Source organism: Canis lupus, chromosome 30 (assembly GCF_011100685.1).
Source record: "Canis lupus familiaris isolate Mischka breed German Shepherd chromosome 30, alternate assembly UU_Cfam_GSD_1.0, whole genome shotgun sequence".
Classification (NCBI taxonomy): domain Eukaryota; kingdom Metazoa; phylum Chordata; class Mammalia; order Carnivora; family Canidae; genus Canis; species Canis lupus.
This window is the reverse complement of record NC_049251.1, coordinates 24722725-24749282: the sequence shown is the minus strand read 5'-3', so window position 1 is coordinate 24749282 and position 26558 is coordinate 24722725. Positions and strand designations below refer to the sequence as shown.

The following is a 26558-nucleotide window of genomic DNA, read 5'->3' as shown; positions in this document are numbered from 1 at the left end:
TCTCACTAATAAATAAATAAAATCTTAAAAAAAAAAAAAAGGAAAAAATTCCCCATCAAAAAAGCATTTCATATTATTCTGTATTTCTATGGGTTTTATTTTTTTAAGATTTTATTTATTTATTCATAAGAGACACACACATAGAGAGAGGCAGAGACACAGACAGAGGGAGAAGCAGGCTCCACGCAAGGAGTCTGATGTGGGACTCGATCCTGGGATTCCGGGATCACGCCCTGAGCCAAAGGCAGACGCTCAACCGCTGAGCCACCCAGGCAACCCCTCTATGGTTTTTTTTTTTTTTTTTTTTTTTAATTTATTTATGATAGTCACACAGAGAGAGAGAGAGAGAAGCAGAGATATAGGCAGAGGGAGAAGCAGGCTCCATGCACCGGGAGCCCGATGTGGGATTCGATCCCGGGTCTCCAGGATCGCGCCCTGGGCCAAAGGCAGGCACCAAACCACTGCGCCACCCAGGGATCCCCTATGGGTTTTTAATATACAAGTTTAAATGGTCTTGTCTGCACTAGCAAGTTTAGACTTCTCTCTCAGGGGTGCCTGGTAGCTCAGTTGGTTCAATATCCAACTCTGGATTTCGGCTCAGGACATGATCTCAAGGTCATGGGATCAAGCTGAGTCGGGCTCCGTGCTCAGGACAGTCTGCTCCAGATTTCCTCCCTCTGCCCCTCCCACTCACTCTCTTTCTCTCTCTAAAAGTAAACAAATCTTTTTTTTTTTTATAATTTTTATTTATTTATGATAGTCACAGAGAGAGAGAGACAGGCAGAGACATAGGCAGAGGGAGAATCAGGCTCCATGCACCGGGATCCCGATGTGGGATTCGATCCCGGGTCTCCAGGATCATGCCCTGGGCCAAAGGCAGGCGCCAAACCGCTGCACCACCCAGGGAACCCAGTAAACAAATCTTTAGAGGAAAAAAAGAATTTTCTCTCAGAAAATTTTCTCAACTGACAATTCATGTCATCTAAGTAATAAATATTATTTATGAAAAATAATGTTCTTATTGAATAGAAAGATACAACATATAAAAGAATAGATGACAAGTCATCACATATGGCATGAGCTTTCACTTGAAAAAGCACATATACATCATATATGTATAAAATGATATATATAAAGATGACCTCTGGGTGAGAGGAGTTATGAGTATTTTTAAAAATATTTTGTGCTTTCTTATTTTCCATTAATAAATATATTGGTTTTGGAATAAGAAAAAGTAAATATTTTTATTTTTAAGAGGCTCATACGCCCTTCTTTTGAGGGACTGAATATTAACCACCTCAATGGCACATTGAATAGGATGGGAACAAACCCACCCAGGGAATTAAATGATACAGAGTTAAACACTGATGAAATATTCACATACCATATTCTAACAGCCCCAAGAAAAAAAGAAAGAAAATTCATTTTTATCTTCCGAAGTTCTTCAATGTGTAAATTTAATCGTGACTTCGTAGTGTCTATGTAAATAAAATAAAAAACTTTTTGGTGGTAACAACAGAACTTTTCTTGGGATAACTGACTACTGTTATTTCCACGTGGCCAAAGTAGAATGATTTTGCAGAAGGAAATGATGGAATTCTAGAACTGGAGGGAGCTAGGAGATAATGCGGTCCCCCTCATCACACTTGAAGACTGTCTTGTCTTTCCCGACCATAACCAACCAGCCTCCACTTGAAATAAGCCTTCAGGAGCCCCTCAAAGATAGAGGTTCATTTCTGAGACCTGCCAATCATGGCTATGAACAGAAACGAACCCACAGGTGGCACCAGAGAAAGTGCACATCCCGTGCAAGCTGAGCAGTTTTCGTCTGTGTGCCTGTCCCTTGGGTGGCTTTCTGTGTACTTGGAATTGAAACGACACTTCAGTTCACTACAGCACAGCTACTTAGAAAATCACCTAAGGACATTTCTCCGAGATTCCCATCAGCCAGGCTCACAGGGAGCGGCAGGGGGTGGGCTCATCAACTGGTTTTCGGATCACACTGAAAATGACCCACGAGGGTGGTTTGCTTTGTGGCCTACCAGCGTCAACTTCTGCCTTCATCTCCTTCATATCCTCATTCATCTGTAACTCCAGCTTGCTGATGCGCCCGTGCACCCTCTCCTCTTCTTGTTTTGTTCTCTGCACTTCCATGTTCTTCTTCTGACTCTCTTCTATTTTGTCCAGCCTGGCTGACATCTGGCTGAGCTTCTTCTCCATGTCCCTTTCACTGGCTCCCTGAGGTCGGTGAGAAGAATTGTACCTGGTTACTCCAAAAGGAAAGTCTGTCCTGCACCCACATCAGTCATAGTATCATTTAACAACCATCTGCAGGGGACAGAACCGCGAAGGTGGCTTGTTGCTCACTCTAACATCCACTCTCCCGTTTCCTTAACAGACCCCCGATTTCCAGGTGGGGGTAAGCTCACCCAGAGTTAAGACTACATTTTCGGCTGTCTCCTAAGTTTAGTGTGGCCATAAAGATGAAGTTCTGGCCAATGAGATGTAAGTAGAAGGGAATGTGGCTTCTCTGCTAGGAGAAGCTAAAAAGGTATCTGAGGCATATCCTCACCCCTTGTGTCTTCCTTCTGTTCCTGGAATTCAGACGTAATGACTGGAGCGCTAGTGGTCATCCTGAACTATGAGAACAAGGATCACTCTAGAATTGGCAGGGAATTAAGCCAGAAGAATCGTGGGTTGCTGAGGACTGAGAAGTTACCACATCAGCCCTGCATTCCCTACCCCCGCCCCCCCAGACAGCTTTTATGTGAAAGAGAAATAAGATGCTATCTAATGAAAGCTACTATTATCTTGGGGTTTCCTATCACTTATTCACCAATCCACAGAGAAAATAAACAGCGATCCAAAGACACAGAAGCCTACAAATGTAGTAGTATGAATCTAAGTAAATCAATCAGTAGATCTGATAATATATGAAAGAACACTTAAATATTTGAAACATTAAATATTGTCTTTCCTTTTCTTTCCAACATGCCTGGTTTTTATGGGAATCTGCATCTGCGGGTGAGCTTTGGAGGCCAAGACTATGAACACTGAGCTGTAAGTGTGCTATTGCATGATCTAGCTCTCGATGTTGTACAGTGCAGTCTGCATTGAGAGCTGCTCCGCACTGCGACACAGCAGAATCAGAGATGCAAACTGCACCAGATACTTCTGCTCCATCAAAGCCCAATAGGAGGAAGCAGTGAAAAGAGAAGAGAGAGGAAGATGGTCAGGCTAAATTACCAAACCAAAAAAAAAAAAAAGTATATATATATATATATATATTTTTTTTTTTTTTTTTTGCTTGCCAAATACCAATTTCAGAATCTACTGGTTCAGAATACTCTACATGCAAGGCTTTCTTGATGGCTTTTGAGCAGTGCTGCAAACCGTAGTCCCCTGGGAGAGGGGGGTAAAAAGAGAAGGAAAACAGAGAAAAAAAAAAACGGTAGATGTTGACGTGCTGCCCTGTGACTCCACATCCTGTGGTTCTAGCGTAGCCGAGGGGCCCAGCAGGAAGAACCTAGTCCACACTGTGTATTCCAGATGATGAAATTCAACCAAACTGGGATGACATTTGTAGTTAGTTTTATTTAGAAATGCAAGCAGACAATTTGGTTCATGAAGGCCTTGGTTTAAATGCATCTTAGCTGAAAGTCCTGAAATTTTCTGCTTAGCCTTTTGTTAACTAAAAGAAGTCCAAAAAAAATAAATAAATAAATAAAATAAAAAAAAAATAAAAGAAGTCCAAGTGCTCTCCTTATAAACGAATACAGAGAAAGGAGGGATTCTAAAGCAAGAAACAGCTGAACAGCTTAAGGTGGTGCTAAATGAATCAATGCTGAGTTACTAGGGATTATTCATAAACATCGCAGCCGCACTCCCTACCCCCCACCCCCGCCTCCGCCAAACACCTTCACTGGAACACACTATACATCGATACCTACACTGTTTTCCTTCACAACCAAGGAAAGCTGATCAATTTTCTGTAAGAGTTCTTTCTCTATCCGTTCTTGTTCCTGTTGCAACCAATTCCGTGCAGATAAAATCTCATTACTGAGTTCCTCAATTGTCCCTTTAAATCTAAAATCAGAAAATTAGCAAGTTAGATGTAAAACAACTATAAAGTTATATCATACAACCTCAGTCTCCAGCTATCAAATTTCTCATAAACGTGTCATCATTAACCTTGGCTCCCTTAGAATTACAAGCTTACCTTCCCTTAGAATTGCCCTTAGCACTAAACTGGGGGTGGGGTTAGGGGGCAGGGAAGGAGTATACAATGGACAGGCACCTGATAACATTTCCTACCAGTGAAGAGCTGATGGGTGGGTGTTGAGGTGTTAATGGTGACACACGGCCACCCAGGTGCTCATCTTTGCCTTCACAGGGTCCCCAGCGCTCCTAACTCAGAGGACACCCTTCCAGCCTCTTCCCTTTCCCCAGGCTCTTCCTCATTTTCCCTGTTATCTCCCAGGCCCGAGCCTGGCTAGCCTGGCTACCTTTCTCTTGAATGTTCTCAAAATTGCTCTTGCCCCATGCAGATATTTCCTAAATTAAATCGAAAAGAAAACTGAAAGAAAACCACTCTCCATTCCGCTGGTCCTCACCCTTTCCAAATACCTTGAAATAACACTCCACACTGCTACTTCCCCTTCATTACTTCCATATTAATTTTATTATTAAATGGAATAAAAGTAGGAAAGAACATATGACTTAAATAATAATAGTAATAATAAAATGGACACCGTGGTATAAGATCCTAATTATCTGGTATATCTCTTTTTCTCTTCTTTCCTATTAAGAAATCCTCAGATGTGAGCTGTGTCCATGGCTGGCTGACCAGAGACTACATCCCCAGCCTCTCTTGCAGGTAGGTGTGGCCATATGACTAACTCAGGCAATGGGACACATGCAAGAGTAGCAGGTTAGCAGGTACAACTTCCTGGGTCATGCGACTATAAAAGAAGCTTCTGGGCCTTACCTGGGCTGGAAGTCAAGCAAGCCTGCAGCTCAACCCAACTGTGGAGCTCAGCCTGCAGCCCCTGTCTGACCAGGAAGACTGTCCACAGAGCACCACAACTCTAATGCATTCACTTATTCTGACAGTGTTTCTCTCTATAAGATCATAGCATCTGTAAACAGATAATTTTCCTTTTCTTTTTCATATTTGGATTCCTTTTATTCCTTTTTTTTTTTTTTTTTTTTTGCCTAGGTGCCCTGGCTAGCACCTCCAGTACTATGTTCAATAGAAGTGGGGAGAATGAGCACCCTCCACCTTGTTCCTGATTTTAGAGAAGCTTTTAGCTTTTCACTGATGAGTAGATATTATCTGTGGGCTTGTCATATATGGCCTGTATTATGTCAAAATACATTCTTCCTATACCCAACTTGTTGGGAGTCTTAATCCCAAAAAGGATATCAATTTTGTCAAATGCTTTTTCCACATTATTGAGATAATCATATGATTTTTTAAATCATTCATTTTGTTAATGTGGTGTCTCACATTTATTGATTTGCATATATTGAACCATCCTTGCATCCCAAGGATAATCCCATTTGATCATGGTGTATGATCCTTTTAATTTGCTGTTGAATTTGGTTTGCTAGCATTTTGTGGAGAATGTTTACATCTATGTTCATCTATTGGCCTGTCTTTGGTATCAGGGTAATGCTGGATTTGTAAAATGAGTTTGGAAGTGTTTCTTCCTCTTTAATTTTTTAGAAGAGTTTGAGAATGATTGGCATTAATTCTTCTTTAAATTTTGGTGGTATTCATCCATGAAGCCATCTAGTCCTGGGCTTTTCTTTGTTGGGAGGTTTTTGATTAGTGATTCAATCTCCTCACTTGTTATTGGTCTATTCACATTTTCTGTTTCTTCCTGATTCTGTCTTGATAGGTTCTATATTTCCAGGAATTTATCCATTCCTTCTAGTTATTCAATTTGTTCGCATATGACTCTTCATAGTAGTCTCTTACGCTCCTTTGTATTTCTCTGGTATCAGTTATAATGCCGCTTCTTTCATTTATAATTTTATTTATTTGAGTCTTCTTTTTTTTCTAGATTAGTCTGCCTAAAATTTTGCCAATGTGGTTTATCTTTCAAAAAGAGAAAAAAACAAACCCCAACAATTAGTTTAATTAATTTTTCCCATTGTTTTTATATTGTTTACTATGTTCTATTTCATTTAGTTTTAGCCTAATCTTAATTATTTCCTTCCTTCTTCTACCTCTGTGCTTAGTTTATCCTTTGTTTTCTAATTCCTTGAGGTATAAATTTGGTTGCTTTTCAAGTTCTTTCCTTTTTCTTAATGTAGACATTTATTACTGCAAACTTTCCTCATAAAAGTGCTTTGGCTGCATCCCCTAAGTTTTGGTACATCTGTTTCTATTTGCATTTATTTCAAGATTTTCTAAATTTATCCCTTTTGATTTTCTTCGACCCATCTGTTATTCAAGTGTGTTAATTTCCACATATTTGTGTATTTTCCAATTTTCCTTCCTTTATTGATTCCCAGTTTCATGCCACTGTATTCATTCCCAGTTTCACTGATCAGAAAAGGTACTTGATATGATTTTGATCTTCTTTAATTTTTAAGCCTTGTTTTGTGACCTAACATATGATCTATCCTAGAGAATATCCTGTGTACACTTAAGAGTATTGTATTCTGTTACAGTTGGATGGGAAGTTCTATATATGCTTGTTAGGTTTCTGGTTGGACAGGGCTTCTTCTTATGCTCTGAAATCAAGGAGTGGTAGGAAACTCTAGTTGGTCTCCCAGTCAAATGGGCCTACTTGCTGGGCTCCACATTCAAGCAGGGCTGCTGGCTGGGATCCCTGGCCAGGTGGGGCTGCTGGGCTAGGCTACATGATCAAACAGAGCCACTAACTGCACTGGGCAATTACCTCTAGTTGGCTGAGGTCTCAGACTGTGTTCCCTGGCTTAGGCAGTGCTGCTATTTGGCCTCCATGATTAAGGGCTGCCAGCTGACCTCCACAATTGCACCCAATTGAGTGGGATCCCAAGCTGTGCTTCCCAGACAAATGTTGCTACTGGCTAACTTCCAAGCTCAGCTGGCTTCACAATCAGGCCTCGGGCTATGCTCTATGGTTGGGCAGGCTCGTAGTAGCGCTGCACTACTGAGGGAGGTACTGGCCAGGCTCCCTGGTCAGGTAGGGCCAACAGCTGGACCTCACAGCTGGGTGAGGCTGGGGCTGTGTTCTGTGATTAGGGAGCATCATGGCATGGACTTCACGGTTAGATAAGGCCTTAGGCTATGTTCTGTTTTTGGGAGGGGTTATTGGCTGAGTTCCCTGCTTGAGTGAGGCTGTAGGCAGTGCTCAACAAATAGGTGGGAGCAGTCTGGGCTCCGCCTTGCCAGACGGGGCTGTCAGCTGGGCTCTGCAGCTGTGAAGTACTGTGGGGTGCACCCCAAGGCTGCCTGGGGTCACTATTCCGGCTCCCTAGTCAGGTGTGGCCAGAGGCTACAGCTTTTATCTTCAATTATTATATTTTCTAGAAGTTCTCTTTGGTTGTTTTCAACTCCAGCTAATCATTTTTTATAATCTCTCATTCCTTAGTCATACTTTCAAAATGTGCGTGTGTGTGTGTGTGTACCCACAATACATATACATCCCATACAAACGTATGTACACACACATATACTTATTTTATCCAATAATTCCCATATATGCAGTATTTAGACGTCTGATTCCACTTTTTCCTGTTTCTTTTGACTCTATCGCTTATGTAGCTTTTTTTTCCTTGTTTTGTTTTACAATTTCTGATTCTATGCTCGTGTTCCTTGGAACTTCATCTGCCTGTGGGAAGCCTTGAAGACTATTTGCATTTGTTTATACCATGCATCTCAGGCCACCACCAAACAGGATCATTCTAAGATTAAATTATCCACTGTGGTTTTCAAGTTGCTTGAGTAATGTGAATTCTACCTCTGAAGCGATATAAAGGCTGTTTTGTGGGGGCAGCTGCCTGGCTCAGTAGGTAGAGCATATGACTCTTGATCTCGGGGTTGTGAATTCAAGCCCTGTTGGGTGTAGAGCTTATTTTTTTTGAATGAATGAATGAATGAATGAATGAATGAATAAATAAATAAATAAATAAATAAATAAATAAATAAATAAATAAATAAATAAATACTGGATTGTCATCCTGGATTTTCAAAGAATATCTTTTACACCTTTACTTACAGCCAAGATTTAGACAGGTGAGTTTTCCTAGGCTCTCTTTGTAGAATGGGCTTTTTCCCTAGCTCACCAACCAGGGTTTTACCTATTGGGTCTCCAATCTGACCTTCTGCTCCAGGCTTTGCCGCCTCTCCCCTGTGAACAGCCTTTGTGTCTAGACTTCTAGACTTTAAATTTTGTAGGAAGAAAAATAAAGATGTTCATGTCTGCTGACTAGTAATATCTCCTAAGGAAGTAATTTACAGAGGAAAAAATACCAAGATGTTTATTTTTTTTTCCTCTGTGATAGAAAGAAGAGTATTGAAGAGATTTTTCAGTACTTGGCAAGCTTGTAGGATCTATGAGAAGTGGTGACATAACTCAACGATTATATAAATACAGATAATTAGAGGAAAAGAAACATGCTTTCCATAAGAGAATTCCTGTTAACTCAGCAACCACCCTAAAACAGCATTAAATTATGGTACAATGAGATGTAAGAACCAGGAGAATGATTAATTTAAAATTTCCACAAGTCTCTAACACAGATCTGCACTGAAATCATCTTTAAAAAATATATTAAGTCAAATATATACATATATACACAAATGTATATGTATATGTATATATACACACTCATCCAAACACATGTACACACACATACACGTATATAGTGACTACTGGCTCTGCTTTGGCAGGAAAATGCAAAGCTCATGAAGATTCATGATAGGAAAAGATGCATGGTTTTGTGACTGAGCAGAAGGGCAGATGATGTGTTTTACTGTGGGCAAGTACAGTTTAAAGCATCACTATAACAAAATGGGAAAATATAACAATCATAGGGTGCCCACTGGATAGCTCCCAATCACACTAGTGCACACCTCTCCCACCTACACTGCTGCAGCAATGCCCCCAACTGATGTTCCCACCTCTGCTTCAGCCCCTTGTGATCCATTTTCCAATTGTATCAAGTCCATTCTATCACCCCATATGCCTCAAACCCTCCAGTGGCTCCTCACTGAGCTAAGGCCAGAGACAGAAGCCCCACACATGGTCTACAAGGCCCTGCTGCAAGCCCGCCTCCTCTCCGGCCCTCGCTTCCCCTCCATTTCTGTTCTAGCCACCTTGGCCATCTTGCAGCTTCTGGGATGCCACACTCCTCCACCCCAGATGTTCTTACCCAATTCTTTACCTAGGAAATTCCAATCACTCTTCAGCTCTTACGTCAAGCATTGCCTCCTGAGGAAGGAGGCCCTACATCCAGGCCTCACTCTCAGAGTGCCACTATATTAGCTTCCTGTGGCTGTGGGGACAATTTACCCCCAAATTTGATGGCTTAAAACAACACATTTATTCTTACTCTGGAGGTCAGACGTCTAAAATCAGTTTGATTGGACTAAAATAGAGGTGCGAGAAGAGGTGGTTCCTTCTGGAAGCTCTCTGGGGAGAATCATTGCCTTGCTGTTTTCCACAGCTCATGGCCACCTGTGTTTCATGGCTTGTGTCCTCTTCCCTTCCTCATCTTCAAAGAGCATCACTCTTTTTTCTTCCTCCATCATCACATGCTCTTCTCTCATGACTCTGCCTATCCTGCCTCCCTCTTGGAGACACTCCAGGGATAACATCGGATCTTCCTGGTAACCCAGAGTAATCTACCTATCTTAAAATCCCTAATCATGGGGCACCTGGGTGGCTCAGTGGATGAACGTCTGCCTTCAGCTCAGGTCGTGATCCTGGGATCCAGTCCCACACTGGGCTCCCTGCATGCAGCCTGCTTCTCCCTCTGCCTATGTCTCTGCCTCTGTCTCTGTGTCTCTCATGAATAAATAAATAAAATCTTTTAAAAAATCCTTAATCACATCTGCAAAGTCCCTTTTTGCCATCTAAGGTAATATATTCACAGAGACTAGGATGTGGTGATATTTGGGGGACCATTATTCAGCCTACCACAACCATGTACCTTTCCTTCAAAGCAGTAATCACCATTAGCAGTAATATAGCTGACACTCGAGTCAGTATTTGATTAATGCTCATCAACTCCCTAGACTATAAACTTCACAAGGATAGGAACAGAGCCTGTTTTTCTTAATTTCCGGATCCTCAGCACTCAACATATATTTACTGAATGAATAGATAATTATCTAACAACTAAAAACAATAATAAGGAATGTAAAGTGGCAATAGGCAACAAGGAAATTTTTTCCTCTTAACTTCCATTATTGTTTTCACTTTGTTTTGTGCAATAAATAAAAATGAAGAGGCAGAAAGCTGTACTAAAGTTCTGGAGGCTTCTCCAGAACTTTAACCAAAAAAAAGAAGTTTGTAAGTTGACTACTTACTTCGTATCCAAAAGCTGAAGCTGGTGGTTACTGTCTCTGTGGGACATCTTCAGTTTGGTGCTTTGCTCTGATATTGACAAGTCCACTCTGTTCAAAAGCTGAGAAATCTGTGAAAGAAGCTTTGCTTGTAATATCACATCTCATTTTCTCAGAGGTAATCTCAGATAACATTTAGTAAGCTATATTCTAGCTCATGACATTAAGGTTCGATATAATTTAATCAATTCATTTAGGAGCTTACTTTGTCTTTCCACTTCCATTTCCTATCATACACACTCATCAAAAATCAGGACCAGGAGCACTGCCAAAATACTCATTACACTCTGAGTACTTAACTTTATAGTTCTCTGCTGAGCAAGCCTACTTCCTGCCCGGGACCACTATGTCCACCTACTGGCACAAGATACAGTTTGTTTGGTATTTTTTACCTTGGAATTTCTACCACAAATGTGCCGGCTAGTCACAGAGAATGGAACCTTCATCATTTACAAATACCATTAAGGTCCCAGATTTACCTCCCTATCAAGTTGAGTCACCAGAAAATAGAATTTGTAAATTATATCCCTCCTACTCCTTTTTTTCACTATCTATCCCCTTGCCTTATCTTTCTACTAAAATTTAATATAAAACTAGTCCTATATGAAATGTGTTTACTTGTGGCAAAAATTATGATGTTCAATGTTCCTTATATAGAAACTCATGGGGACGCCTGGGTAGCTCAGTGGTTGGGTGCCTGCCTGGGTCGTGATCCCAGGATCCGGGATGGAGTCCCACATGAGGCTCCCTGCGAGGAGTTTACTTCTCCCTCTGCCTATGTCCCTTCCTCTCTCTCTCAGTCTGTGTCTCTCATGAATAAATAAATAAATCTTAAAAAAAAAACAAAGAAATTTATGGAACAAGTATCTATTAGATCCAGAACAAAGAAAAAGTATGTCTTTTTTTATAGATTTCTATATGTATTTTACTTGGTGTGGCTACTGGGAAGCTTAATATTTCCTAAGCATTTATTTTCTGATGTGATCATTCTATCCTCATTCTTTGAAAAAAATTACTAGACTTGTTGTTTTGTTGTTTTCTTTTTCATGGCTTTATAGTATCTGTGTTTTTCACGTAAGTAGATTTAGATTTTTATTGAATCTATTTTGGACACAAGTACTTTTAATCCAATAGATTGACCAGATGCCCCATTTTACTGGAATGGTCTCTCTTTACATGAATAATGGCAAGTAGGGCAGATGTGGGGCAAATCTTAGAAGACAGGCCCCTTTATGGCAAAGGGAAACTTTAAAGTGACCAACAGCAAACTGTGAAATGCCAAGAGTTTTGCTTTATGAAATTGATCTGTGAATTTCAAGGTGGAATACTCTAAAATTCACCAGGCAGCCTACCTTCTAGCTTTGTCTGAGTTCTTTCCCACAACAGACTGTGATGAAGTAGCACGAGGTCCAGTACAGTGACTATTTTCTGAACCAAAAATTGGGACAAGGAGCATATAAAAGAAAGTCTGATCACTTACGGTACGCCAGGAGTAGTTTTGGAGCTATAATTTAGAATTTCTGAAATATATTAATTGTTTTAGGAATGAGGAAAAAGAATCTTTAAAATTAGGACTGTGGGCAGCCCAGATAGCTCAGTGGTTTAGCTGCCTTTAGCCCAGGGCGTGATCCTGGAGACCCGGGATCAAGTCCCACATCGGGATCCCTGCATGGAGCCTGCTTCTCCCTCTGCCTGTATCTCTGCCTCTCTCTCTCTCTCTCTCTCTCTCTCTCTGTCTCTCATTAATAAGCAAGTAAAAAAAATCTAAAAAAATAAAATTAGGATTGTACCAAAAATCTTGGTGCTTTGCTTGCCATACTCCTGTAGGGCCACTGCAGGGAAACAGAGGAAAGGAAGAAGCAAGGAAAAGAATGGCACATACTGGGTGCCCACGCTGGTTTCTCCAAACCACGTTATTCTTAGCTAACACAAATTACCTACTTTAAAAAGGCTACCTGAAATAGGCCATACCTGTCCCTCTGCGTCTTTGATTTTCGTCTCCAAGATAAGTTTGGCCGCCTGCTGTTCTTTGTTCAAGTGCTGGAGCCCCTCGTAAGTTGTTTTGTGCTCTGCAGAGAGTCTGGCTATGCTGGCATCACATCTGAAAATAACAAAGCTAACTCTTATTAAAGTTTAAAAACAAGCACTGAGGCCTCTTGACATACTGTAAAATGCATGACCCCACTCAACAAAACTGTACTATGACGACTGATTATTTTACACGGAAGTTCAAATGAATACAGAGAGCTACCCTCATTATGGTTTTTAAGTTAAACCACAGGGGTGTTGCTTAATAAGAGTAGGAATGTGACCATCAAAGTAGGAAAGGCTTTGCGAAGCCTTTCATAAGTACAAAACTGAACGTGCAGTGAGCGCCCAATGACGAAAGGCTTACATGATGTGCTGGATGTGGCCTGTCACTCTTTGGTACCACCTCCATCCTTTCAAGTGCTTTGGGTCTTCTTTGGATCTCAGAGGCAACTTCTACCACATTTCAAAGAACTGCTACAAACCTTTTACTGCATTGCCTATGAGGTTGTATGCTTTTGAGTGGGGTCCAGAACAGGAGAAGGCTGTGCAGGTTGTCTAAGCTGCAGTGAGGCTGCTCTGCTCCTTGGGCCTTAAAACTTGGCAGTTCCAATGGTGCTCTAATTATCTGTGGCTGTGTGGGAGATTTCTGTCAAACCCTAATAGGTGAGTCACAGAACAGTCCCCTAGGAATATGGAGCAAAGTCATGTCCCATTTCAACCCAAACATTCTGCTCTGAGAAGTAGCTATTGGCTTGCTACTGGGTTCTGGTAGAAACTACAGCCTAAGCATGGGACAACCATACAATCTGGCCAATCTATCATGAGCATCAAGCTATTAAGGTGGCATATAAGCAGCATGCCATCTTCAAGAGGGAGGGATACATAGATGGCAGGCTTAAAGAGGTCCCAAAGGCATAAGTAAATTGCATGAGCCCAGACTCCCATGGTACATACTCTTGCTACTGTCAACCTTCCTTCAACTCATACATATGGGCTCCTGAGGAGTTCCTGATGACCAGGTGGACTGAAGGAGGAAGAATCAGGCCTGGTTTACAGAAGGTACTGATATCCTGACCCCTTCCAGAAGAAGACTTAAAAGCCCACTCAGGAGTGGCCCTCAAGGGTATCAAGGAAGGGAAACCCTCAGTTGGCAGAAGTTCAAACAATGCATCTGAGGATTTGTTTTACCTGGAATAAAATATGGCTGGGTACTCATGGCCATTGGCTAATGCAAGAGACATAGAAGAAAGATATTGGAGGATTGATGAAAAGGGGAAAGGTTTATAAAATGGCTCGCTCAGAATTGACAGAGCAGAGCATTTTTGTTTCTTGTGAATGCTCTCGGTATCAAAGGGGTAGAAGCCTAAAAACTACTTCCCAGACAACCTTGTCAGCTGGGTTCTGATTTATATCCCACCAATGAGAGGCACTTATCTAGAGAGGTGGAGAATCCCTTATGTTCCCCTGGCAGGGATGAGCAGACAAGTGGTAAACTTGCACAAGTGAGGTTTATAGCCACCTCCAGGTACGCTCCTGGAAATCACTTACTTCCATGATACACGCAGCTAATATCGTCAATGGCTCCTTTCTGTGACTCTTCTACGTCCTACTGTCCTGGGAGCCACTAGAAGTTTCCTTCCCTTTGCTTCCTTAAATCTGCCAATGGTTTTGTAAACTCTAATTTCCTAGACTAAACCCCCTTCCTGTTAAAATACTTAGAGTGGTTTCTGTTTTCTTGACTGAATCTTGATGCATATATAGTTATTAAAATTTTACAAGGAAGTGAATAAAATATTAACCAACTATCTCTAGATAATGTGTGATTTTTTAAATTCTTCATTCTTTTATAAGTTGTACAACTTTTCTGCAATATGTATATATAATGTTCTGATCAGAAAAATAATCATATGAAGAAAATATTTCAATCAACAGCCATGTACAAAGAATGCATGACAACTTCATTGAATATGCACCATCATACCATCTTTCCCTGGGCTCCCCATGAAGCAGAAATGAGGCTGGAGCAGAAGAAACGCAGAGCTAGAGAAATGTGGGTAGAGTCACTGTCATGAAAGTGAGGCCAGGGTCAAGGCAATATACAGCAGAAGCAGAGAGGTTGGAGTTGGAACCCCACATCATAATTCAGGCATTCAGTCAATCAGTATTTGTAGAATGACTACTATGTGTCACACACTAGTTACACAAAATGAGGGCATAGTGGGAACATTTTTTTTCTTCAAGACACATACCACACAATCTAGAAATTAAAAAAAATTCTCATGCCACTACTGTAATACTGTTATTCAGCTTACATGTGTATTTTTTCTATTGTTGATGGAGATCTAACATTTTGTTTTTGTTCATTATCCCCCCCAACTCAGACAAAGAAGCTCAGAAGACTGGGAACTTGCTGAACAAGTCATTATAAACGCACTTGAAGAACAAGATTGAAGAAATACAGGTTGAAGAACAAGCCTGTGACCGCTCATGGTTTCAGTAAGTCAGCAATCTATGATCTTCCTAAAAGCACTGGGAATGTGTTCTTTAAGATGTATATCTGCACTGGGGCCTCAAAAAGGTTCCCTAAATGACTAAGCATACTGAAAAGGATCTCACTCACTAAAATATATCAAGTATTTGCAACCAACTATCAAAAACAGTGTATTAATTGATAAAGGTTAAAGTATAAATCCCTCTAGAAGTTTGAATAATGAAATATTGATCTATAGTTTATAAGCCATGAATAAAAATGAGAGGGCATGCCAGTGCTTGGTAGGCTTTCTAATAAGGTAGAAGATTTAACCAATTTACCAATTATTTTGTACTAAAATGTTGTGAATTAAAACTACTACCTGCTTGGGGATTCCTGGGTGGCTCAGTGGTTTGGTGTCTGCCTTTGGCCCAGGGCATGATCCTGGAGTCCCAGGATCGAGTCCCACATCAGGCTTCCCGCAGGGAGCCTGCTTCTCCCTCTGCTTGTGTCTCTGCCTCTCTCTGTGTGTCTCTCACGAATAAATAAAATCTTAAAAAAAAAAAAAAAAAAAACTACTACCTGCTCATGTCAGTTGAACATGGTGGACTCAACACATGCCCTCATTTTGGCTCCCTCCTGAAAACCTTCAAGATGACTCCAGATGAATAAAAAAGGTATAAATCCAAAAGGACAAAAAAGAATGGGGGGAAAAAAGTATGGGAGAAAGTAGAAAACAGACAGATGGTGCAGAAGATGGAGCAAAGCATATGTTTTGCTACAGCTGGTGCTGTAAGCTTGAAGGACTCTATATCTGAAAACCAACAGAAGTAAGAAGTTTTAGTTTCCACAGGGCAAGATGGGTGAAAACCTGCTCCACTTGTGACAGAACACAGGAACCAGGGTAACAAAACCAGAGACCTGAATGGGGCTACACCATCTATAGAGAGCTCAAAAAAAAAAACCCAAAAACAAACAAACAAACAAACAAACAAAAACAAATGAAAAACCTGATCTACAGAGTTTAAAAGAAATATGTTTAAGATGCCAAAAAAATCAAAGACAGATTAATAGATACCAAGAGTTATTAAACAAAATAGGCAGAGAGGAAAGAACAGGTGGACAAAAGAAAAATGAGAAATCCTAGAAGTAAACCACAGCATCTTCACAAACTTGACTAACTCTAGACCGGACATGACTGAAGACAGAGTCAGTGAGTTAGAAGACAGCAGCAAAGAGCTCACTTGAAAGGCAGCAAAGACAGAGATTCAAAACATGGAAAAATAGCTAGGAGACAAGGAGGATGCTAACATAAGTGAAAGAGGAGTTGAGAAGACCCCAAAGACAGAAACGGAGAGAATGGCCTCTCTTAGGCATGAGTGCTGCCAGTTTTCTAAAATTGAAGAAAAACAGGAGTTTTCGAGTGTTCGGCGACTACAAAGTGGGATAAGTAAAAGTAAAGAGAAAATAGGGCATGGTGATAACAAATGATACAGATAACATTTTAAAAAGTACCAGAGACCAAAGACAGGTAACCTACCTACTGTAAGACTGACAGCCCACAATAGGTGTCAGAAGATGCCATAATGGTGGAAGTGGAAAAACACCTTCTTAGGATGGAGGAAAAATAACATCTCATCCGAGAATAAATGCAAAATAAAGACAGAGATAGTTTTAGACATGCAAACATTAAGAAATGTATCACCTACAAACCCCATACTAAAAGAGTCACTAGATCATGTACTTCAGTAAAAAGAAAACAGTATCCAGGGACACCCTGCTGGCTCAACTGGTAGAGCATGCAACTCTGGATCTTCAGCCTGTCAATTCGAGCCCCACATTGGCTGTAGAGATTACTCAAAAATAAAATCTTAAAAAAAAAGAGCCCCCAGCGAAAGGAGTGGGATGCAAGAAACAATGGTGAACAAACTGAGATCATTGGTAAGTTTAATTTTTTGGAGACTGAAGAAAGTAAGTTACCAGCTCAATTATTCCAACCTTAAAAGTCTTTTCTTAGTCCTGACATTTACCTTAAACTGAACAACCTAACTCAGTCATTTTGTTAAAATGCTATAATCTTTATTGGAAGTAACAGGAAAAAAAATTAATGGGACAGATATTTTGGTAAATATTGACTTAAATGCCTAAAATTTTTTAAAAAGATTTTAAACAATCTGACAAAACTGCATATATGCACTTAATTTTTTTCAGTATTCATAGACACAATGTATACAATTAAGCAATAGTTATGCTATTCTTCTGTATTGGAATTTTTTTTTAAGAGTTGTTTATATATCTGAGAAAAAGAGAGAGAAAATCTCAAGCAGACCACCTACAGAGCACAGAGCCTGATGTGGGGCTCAGTCCCACAACCCTGAGATTACAACCTAAGCTGAAATCAAGAGTTGAACAGTTAACTGACTGAGCCACCCAGGCACCCCAGAAATCTTTTTTTAATATGAATTGAATGCCCAGTGTTGGAGAAAGTTTGTAGATTCAAGCTACATCACACACTACTATTGGAAAAATAAATTTTACAAGCTTTCTAGAGGGTAACTTGGCAGGATATACCCCAAATCTTGAAACATAAATATATTTCTATGTGCCTTTCAATCTAGGTATTAACCCCAAAGAAACAAAGCTGTGAAAAAAAAAGGCAAACTAAATACAATTCTGTACATGTATAAATTTCTGCTATTTAATTTGCTGTTATCTATCTATTTATCTACTTATTTATTTTTAACAGAGAGAGAGAGATAACACAGGCAGAGGGAGTGCAGGCAGACGGAGGGGGAGAAGCAGATTCCCTGCTGAGTAGACAGCCTAATGTGAGGCTCGATCCCAGGACCCTGAGATAGTGACCTGAACTGAAGGTAGATGTCTAACTGACTGAGCCACCCAGGTGCTCCAACTTGTTGCTGTTTTAGAATATAGACCAAAATCTATTAAAATCCCCAAAAAGGGTTGCTCCTTACCCTCTAACTTCCAGCATCATCTCACACATTTCTGTCCCCTTCCCTCTTCAACCAGCCATACTGGTTATATGCCAGAGCTGTGAACTTACCTCACTCTTTCCCATTTTGTTCTTTGTCTGGAATGTTCTTCTCTGACCCGCTCCTTGGTTAGTTACTATTCATCCCTCAGAGCTAAGCAAACAAGTCTCTTCCTTAAGGAAGCCTTTCCAGAGCCCCTAGAGATTAGGCACACCAAGTATACACTCTAAGAATGTCCCTCATATCTCTTTTGTTGAATTTCTTATAATTAAAACTTTTTGTTATTGTTATTATTTTGGATCTCTTACTCATTTTTTCATAATATACTCTCTTCATTGGCTCGTGCATGGCTCCCTTTATTTAGTTAATTATTTTTAATAACTGCTCCCATGAAAGTAAGCATTTTGAATCTTGTGTCATCATTCCCTTGTTTTTCCATTAAGAAAACTAACTGTAAGCCAAGAAACAGACTCTTAACCACAGAGAACCATCTGAGGGTTACCAGAAGGGAGGTGTTAGGGTGGAAGAGTGAAAGAAGTGATGGGGATTAAGGAATGCACTTGTGGTGATACAATACTCCCACTAGCAATATATAAGATCTCCTAAGAAGCTACATCCTCTTTAACGCTTGCCATCTTCAGATATTTCAGATGCCAATAAACTGGGTGAAAAAAACCACAGTATTTTGCTGTGTTTTTGAATTTTCATTTCCACATCAACTACAGATGTTAAATCTCTTCACACATTTATTGATCATATGTTTCTGCTTTGGTAAAAGGTCATTCACTTCTCTTACCCATTGTTATATTGGATTGTTTGCATTATTCTTATTAATTTGCAGGAAGTCTTTATATATTCTTAAACTAACCCTTTACCAGACAAGATTTCCTCAGTTTGTAACATCTCATTTTCATTTTTAAGGGGTCTTTTGAAGAGTCATGTTTTAAATTTTAAGGTAAGCAAACCCATCAATGCTTTTCGTGCCAAGAAGAAATCCTCCCCTACCTAAAGGTCTAAAAGATACTCATCTATATTTTTCTGTTAAAAGTCTTTAAGTCTTACTTTTAGCATTTGGGCCCTTTACCTATCCTGGGTTGATTTTGTATCTGGTGTGAGGTACGAAAATTTTTTCTCTTTTTTGACAAGGATAATATATTTTTCAGCTCCATTTATTAAGCAAGCCCCTCCTTTCTCCACTGATTTGTTATGCCATCTATAACATATATCAGAATCCCACACACCTGTGGTTCAATTTGTGCACTCTCTATTCTATTCCATCATTCACTTTCTCTATCCGTAAGCCAAGAGCATATAGTTTTGTAACAAGTCTTGCTATCAGGCAAGGGCAATTCTCCCTTCCTCAGTCATCTTCGGAAGTGTCCTGGATATTTTTGACTCTTAACCCCTACGTATAAACATTAGGGTCATCTTATCAAGCTCAGTGTAACACTCTGTTGGGATATTAACTAGAATGTCACTGACTGAAAATCAATTTGAAAGAATTGATATCTTTAAAAATATTAAGACTTCCTACCCTTGCATATAATATCTATCTCCATTTACTTATGTTTTCTTATTATTTCTTAATCAAATTTAAAAACATTTTCCCCACAGAGGTCTTGAACAATTTTTGTTAGATTTCTGCCTAGTTATTATATATTCTCTGATTTTAAACATGCTTTCTAGTTATTTGCTATTGTTTTATAGTAAGAAAACTGACTTTTGTATATTAATATATCTACCCACCTTAATAAGTACACATTAACAAATCAAAAGAGAAGAATACCTGACCTGAATGGATACAAAACACACTTGGGAAACACCAATACAAATTTATGAATTCTTAGTGAATTAGGAATGTAAGAAAGCTTATTTAATCTGATAAACCTATGTTTAAAAAAAAAATTAGACCAGGAGTGCCCTCCTGGCTCAGTAAGTTGAGTGAGCAACTCTTGGTTTCAGGTTGAATCATAAAACTCAGGGTCCAGATCGAGCTTCATGTCAGGCTTCATGCTCAGTGCGGAGTCTGCTTTGGGATTCTCTCTCCCTCCGCCCCTAACCTTGCTTGTGCACTTTCTCTCTTTAAAATAAATAAACCTTAAAAAAAGAAACACTGGAGCAATTCAAAATGGAAAACCACTGGAAGAATTTCATTAAAGTAAAAAGAAAGATAAAGATGCCCACAATCACATCTATCTTGCCATTGCAAAATGACAAGAAAAAGAGACTAAGGATTCAAGGATCAGAAAAGAAGAAATAAAATTGTCATTATTTATAGATGATATAATTTCTATAGAAAACTCCAAATATCTACAAATAAATTATTCAAATCATAAATGAAATAAAATAATTGTTTTGCCATAAGTTGTTTGATGTCTGTCTTCCCTACTAGAAACAATACAAACTGCAAGCAAGAGGGATGATATCTGCCCTTTTCATCACAAAAACCCTAATGCCCAGTTCATGGCTATACATGTAGCAAAGGCTCAATAAATATTTGTGAATGAATAAATATAAAGAATATTTACTATGTATCACACACTGTGCAAGATCCTTGATACATATTACTTCATCTTCACAAATCATCCCCATTTCACAAATGATGGTTAAAAACACCACCAAATACAGACCCTTCTTTTTTGAGTTCATAATTTTTTACAAAATATTATTTAAATCATATGTGGGGACATCTAGGTTTGAACATATTATGAAATAAAAAAAAATTATAGAAAGGCTTTATTTTCCAATCCAAACACAGCTTACTGGGTAGAAACTGCCAGGTATCACTACATCAGACCAGTTCTGTTATCTTTGCAAAGTTGTTTGAGGGACAGACTAAGTCGTGAAGTCGAGCCCTGTGTCAGGCTCTGTGCTTAGCAGAGATTCTCTCTCCCTCTCCCTCTGCCCCTCCTGCTCATTCTCTCTTTCTCTCTCAAATCAATCAATCAATCAATCAACCAATCTTTAAAAATAAAAAACAGTAGAGCAATCTACCAGCAACTAATGGAGCCTAAGAGCTGGGTGTGATACCTACAGAGGCAGACAGCTTAATAAAAGTTCAGGGAAAAGGGCACCTGGGTGGCTCAGTTGGTTAAGCATCTGATTTTGGCTCAGGTCATGATCTTGGGGCCCTGGGACAGAGCCCCACTGGGGGGGGGGTGTCCATGCTCAGCAGGGAGTCTACTTGTCCCTCTCCTTCTCCCTCTTCCCCTCCCCCTGCTCATGCATGCTCTCCCTGTCTCAAATAAATAAATAAAATATTTTTTAAAAAAGACCAGGGAAAGAGACAGTCAAAAAGAGTCTTGTTACAGCCACTGTCTTCACAGAGTGAATGTGCACCAGACACTTTCTATTGCAGGGGAAACAGACATCACTAAAATAATCCAGCCAAGTCACTAAACAAATAAATAACAATAAAAGCAAGCAGCAAGTAGGGACTGTCAATATCCAGTATCCAGAGATGCCTGGGTGGCTCAGTGGTTGAGTATCTGCCTTTGGCTCAGGTCGTGATCCTGGAGTCCTGGGATCGAGTCCCACATTGGGCTCCCCATATGGAGCCTGCTTTTCCCTCTACCTATGCTCTGCCTCTCTATGTGTATCTCTCATGAATAAATAAATAAAACCTTTTTAAAAAAATATCCAGTACCCAGGATTGCTATATTATCTAAAATGTCCAGTTTTTAATAAAAATTATGAGAGATGCAGACACCAGAAAATGTGAACTGAACACTGAAAAAAAGCAGGCAAAAGAAACTGCCAGTGAGAGGGAAGAGGTGTCTGGTTTAAAAGACAGACTTCAACACAGCCATTATGAATGCAGGATGATAAAAGAAATAGAGAAAACATGCTTTAAGAAGTAAAGGAAGGTATAATGATAACATCTCATCAAATAGAGAATATCAAAAAAGAGAAAGAAATAATTTTTGAGAAGGATCAAATGCACCCAATCAAGAAAATGAAAAGAAAACCCTTAGAATGGGGGAAATTTTTTCAGCTCAGATATCTGATAAGAGAACTGAAGTTAGAATATATAAAGCTCAATAACAGAAAAGCAATTAATCCACTTTAAAAATGGGCAAAAGATCTGACTAAACAGTTCTCCAAGGAAGATGTACGAATGACCAATAAACATGCTGAATGATGTTCAGCACTATTAGTCACTAGAGGAATGCAAATCAAAACCACTAGACGCTACTTCACACCCACTAGATTGGCTCTCATCAAAAAGACAGACAAGTGTTGGTGAGGAAGCGGAGTGATCAGAGCCCTTGCACAGGGCTGCTGGCACCATAAAATGGTGCAGCCACTTTGGAAAACAGCCTGGCTGTTCTGTTCCTCAAAAGGTTAAATATAGAGTCACCACATTACTCAACAATTACACTCCTAGGTATATATATCCAAGAGAAATGAAAACATATGGCCACACAGAAACTTGTCTGTGAATGTTCGTACAGCTTATAAGAGCCAAAGATCTTTAATCTGCTAATGTCCAATTTCTCTATTTTCTCCTGTACACCTGGACTTGCTTACCTTGAGGGAACTTGTGCACCTGCCTCAGTATATGCAGCTATTTCTCCTCTAAGGCTCTGACACCATGAACACAGACCTCGTAGAGGAAATTGGAAGTGGCCTCTGAGCACTGGAAAATGAAGAAGGCAGGCCAAGTAATGGACCAACTGTTCCAGTAGAATAGGAAACCTGAACTCCCTTAGCTCTGCTTCAGGGGAAAGGGGAAACCCTATGAGGAAATCCTGTTCAGAGTGTGCCACTCTTAATGGGGTAAGGATGTCTCTCACCTCGATGGAGAATTATAGGGGAAGCAGCAGGCCTGTTTCCCATCAATGGCATCACCAATGAAACTATAAACACTAGAAAAATAAAACCTGAAATAAAAGAGCAGCCTTGAAAAAAATAAAATAAAATAAAATAAAATTAAAAAAAAAAAAAGAGCAGCCTTGTAATTTTTTTAAAGATTGTATTTATTTATTTGACAGACAGAGAGAGCACGAGCAGGGGGAGCAGCAGGCAGAGGGAGAGGGAGAAGCAGGCTCTTCATTAAGCAGGGAGCCCTCCATGTGGGGCTCAATCACAGGACCCTGGGATTATGACCTGAGCTAAAGGCAGACACCCAACCTACTGAGCCACCCAGGTGCCCCAGCAACCTAGTAATGTAATACTATCACTTAAAAAGTTCATACTCTTGGGGCACCTGGGTGGCTCAGTCACTTAAGCATCCAACTCTTGATTTCGGCTTAGGTCATGATCTCAGGGTTGTGAGATCAAGCCCTGTGTTGGACTCCACACTCAGTGGGGAGTCTGCTTAAGATTCTCTTTCCCTCTCCCTCTTCTCCTACCCCCACTCGCATGTTCTCTCTCTCTCTTAAAGTAAATAAGTAAATCTTTAAAAAAAAAAAAGTCTATACTCCAATTCAATGCAAGAAAGGCAAAACTTTGCTAAATATTTTTTTCACCTAAGTTGATTTCAACAATCAGTCTCATTAGCTAGCATTCCAGGGGAAAGACACAAAACGAAGCAAAAATGGGGGGGGGGGGGTTTGCTCACAACCAATGTTTGTGATTGTTTCAGAGTAAAGTACTTGTTACTGAGAAGGAACCTGGCTGGGTAGGGAAGTTAATAAGAAAATGCACAGGAGGGATGCCTGGGTGGCTCAGTGGTTTAGCGCCTGCCTTCAGCCCAGAGCATGATCCTGGAGTCCTGGGATCGAGTCCCATATCAGGCTCCCTGTGTGGAGCCTGCTTCTCCCTCTGCCTGTGTCTCTGCCTCTCTCTCTGTATCTCTCATGAATAAATAAATAAAATCTTTAAAAAAAAAAAAAGAAAGAAAGAAAATGCACAGGAAAAATGCACAATACCTGGAAATATTTCAAGGTCATCTCTCCAGCTTCCTGAGGATAATTTCACGCTGCTGCCCTTGTGTAATAAGTGCTCTCTCATGCTATGAGCTCTTTACATGCCATGCCCTGTGCTAGGCATCATACATACTCTCCCCCACCAAATCTTCATCTGCAACTAAAGTATACAGGCAGATCTTCAAAGGTTTCCAAAAGTCTCTCCTCTGCCCTCTAGTCTGAAGCCCTTCTAACTCCTCACTCTTCTGAGAGGTATTACACAATGGGGTTGCTTTTAAGCCAACCACCACAAAAAGGATTTGAGTTTTTCAGTCCTGTTACAGTGATTTCCTAGATCATTAATTCACCCAAACAAACATTTATCGAGTATCTACTGTTTTCCAGATATTCTTCTATGCACACACATTACAAAGATAAAAGATAACATACTCAGCCCCAAGACGGTGAAGACAACAGAGAGGTTCGATAGAACGGAATAACAGGGGAGCTTAGGAGAGTGGGGTTACCAGGAAAGACTTCCTGGAGGAGGTGACATTTGAACTGAACTTGAAAAGCTGACTAGAAGTCAGAAAAAAAGGGAAGACGAAAGGCATGCTGAGTGTAAGAACAGCATGTGCAAAGATACAAATAGGAGAGCACGGCCCATTCAGGGAATAACAAGTCGCTGATCACTGTTGGAAGTTATAGCACCAGAGTTGAGAGAGATAAGGAGGTCAGTGGGGGAGAAGGGAGTGGTTCGTCACCTAGGGTCATACTAAAAAGACTGGAGTTGACCCAAATAAGAATAGAAAACCACACAAGAGTGGCAACTAGGCCTACATTTAATCCATGGAGCCCTCTGCTATGAGACTGATGTTCATCCACCAGATCCAAACACACATGCCTCGCACCCAAGGTCCTTCATGTGTTATCTGCACAAATATACCCCCAACACTACCTTCCTCTGCTCCATTGAGGCCTTGGACCATGTGGGTCCTGTACTTTTTTCCATCCAACCTCATTTTCACCTCAGTCTGATTCTAATTGCTTATTGGCTCCGCTGCTCCTGTGTAGACTTGTGCTTGACTCTTAACAGCAGCAGAGGGCAGAAGAGGCTCATAAATATTTTAGAGATAGTGCATTTCCAACAAGTTCTTGGGTGATTCCAAAGCTGCTGGTCCACAGAGCACACTTTAAGTAGTAAAGGGCTGGAACAGCGCCTTTCATACTATCTGAGATCAAAGATCTCTTTTCTAAATTTCTAATCTATCATAGACCAGTATTTTCAGAAAACAAAATAAAAATAAATTACAAGGAAATGAAAATTTTAAGAGACACACTTTGTATCACTGGAGTCAATGAACATAATACTTCCCTGCCAACTTACAAAGGTCAGTTCCACTCTCCCAACACTTCCCTCCAAGAACACAACTCCAACTGTGGCAACATAAGAAATCATGGCATGCTCATAATCAGGTGTAACTTCTACCTTAGAGTTTACAGGCAAAGGAGGGGAATGTACTAGAAGGATGCAAAGAATCCGCTTTGGGGCTTTGTGAATATATACTTTGTGAAATGGAGTTGATGAAAAACAGCCTTTGATGCGTACAGTCCCATACATCCCACCACGTACCTTGCCACTCTTCCCCGAAGGTCTCCCAAACCAGAGAGCTGACGCATCTCCAAAGTCTTTAAGGCAGAATTAGTTCCATAGCTGATGTTGTCCCGGGCCCGGATCTGCTCCTGGAGTACCTGGGAAAAACAAAAAAAAAAAAACCACCAAGGGGGTCATCTGAGAATTTACATGCTGCCACAAAAGCATTTTATACTTTTGGCAAAAATAAGAACATTTAACTCCATTCATAAGAGATTCCTTTTTAGGGGCACTTGGGTAGCTCAGTCAGTTAAGCATCTGCCTTCAGCTCAGGTCATGATCCTAGGGTTCTGGGATTGAGCCACACATTGGGCTCCCTGCTCAGTGGAGACCCTGCTTCTCCCCCTGCTTGTGCTCTCTTTCTGTCAGATAAACTAATTAAATTAAATTAAATTAAGAAAAAAAATTCTAAAAAAAAAGATTCCTTTCTAAGAGTCACCTGATATACATGTGTACAGAGTACCAGGGGCTTAGAGACCTCAGAGACCTCACACAGACCCAGTCCCTTGACCTACCAGTAAAAACCCTGAGACTTGGATGTCACTTGGAGACCCCACTCCCACCGTCACCCTCCAACTACTGCTGCAGGACAGGGCAAAGCTCAGACTTGGACTAGCGCCCTGGACCTTTGTTATTGCAGGTCAGAGCTCTTTCTACCACTCCAGGCTGTTTTTTGATAGCCACTGCTTTAGGTGAACTTTCCTAAATCTATCAGGAAGCAATAAATCAAGAGCAAGCAGGGACGAGGATGGCCAGGAGTTGTCAAACAGGTCCAGATTCAGTTCTTCCTGCTGTGTGATCCTGGGCAAGTGTGTACAAAGTTCTCTTAGCTTCCTTATCCTCATCTGTTAATAGTAATGGTCACTGTACTTTTTTTTTTTTTAAGATTTGATTTATTTATTCATGAGAGACACACAGAGAGAGGCAGAGTAATAGACGGAGAAGTAGGCTCCCCATGGGGAGCCCGATGTGGGACTCGATCCCAGACTCAGGGATC

At 40.3% G+C, this 26558-nt stretch overlaps 1 protein-coding gene across 2 annotated transcripts in view; it reads right to left on the bottom strand.

The window, feature by feature from the left end:
• Positions 1-26558, bottom strand: part of FAM81A (family with sequence similarity 81 member A) — a 72708-nt gene that overhangs the window by 3937 nt on the left and 42213 nt on the right. For both annotated transcript variants that reach the window (XM_038580566.1, XM_038580565.1), the window contains exons 4-8: positions 25541-25659; positions 12536-12665; positions 10529-10635; positions 3951-4086; positions 2043-2238 (exon numbers count right to left, since the gene is read on the bottom strand). In XM_038580566.1, coding sequence (XP_038436494.1) covers positions 2043-2238; positions 3951-4086; positions 10529-10635; positions 12536-12665; positions 25541-25659 — 688 coding nt within the window. The remainder of the gene's footprint in view (positions 1-2042; positions 2239-3950; positions 4087-10528; positions 10636-12535; positions 12666-25540; positions 25660-26558) is intronic.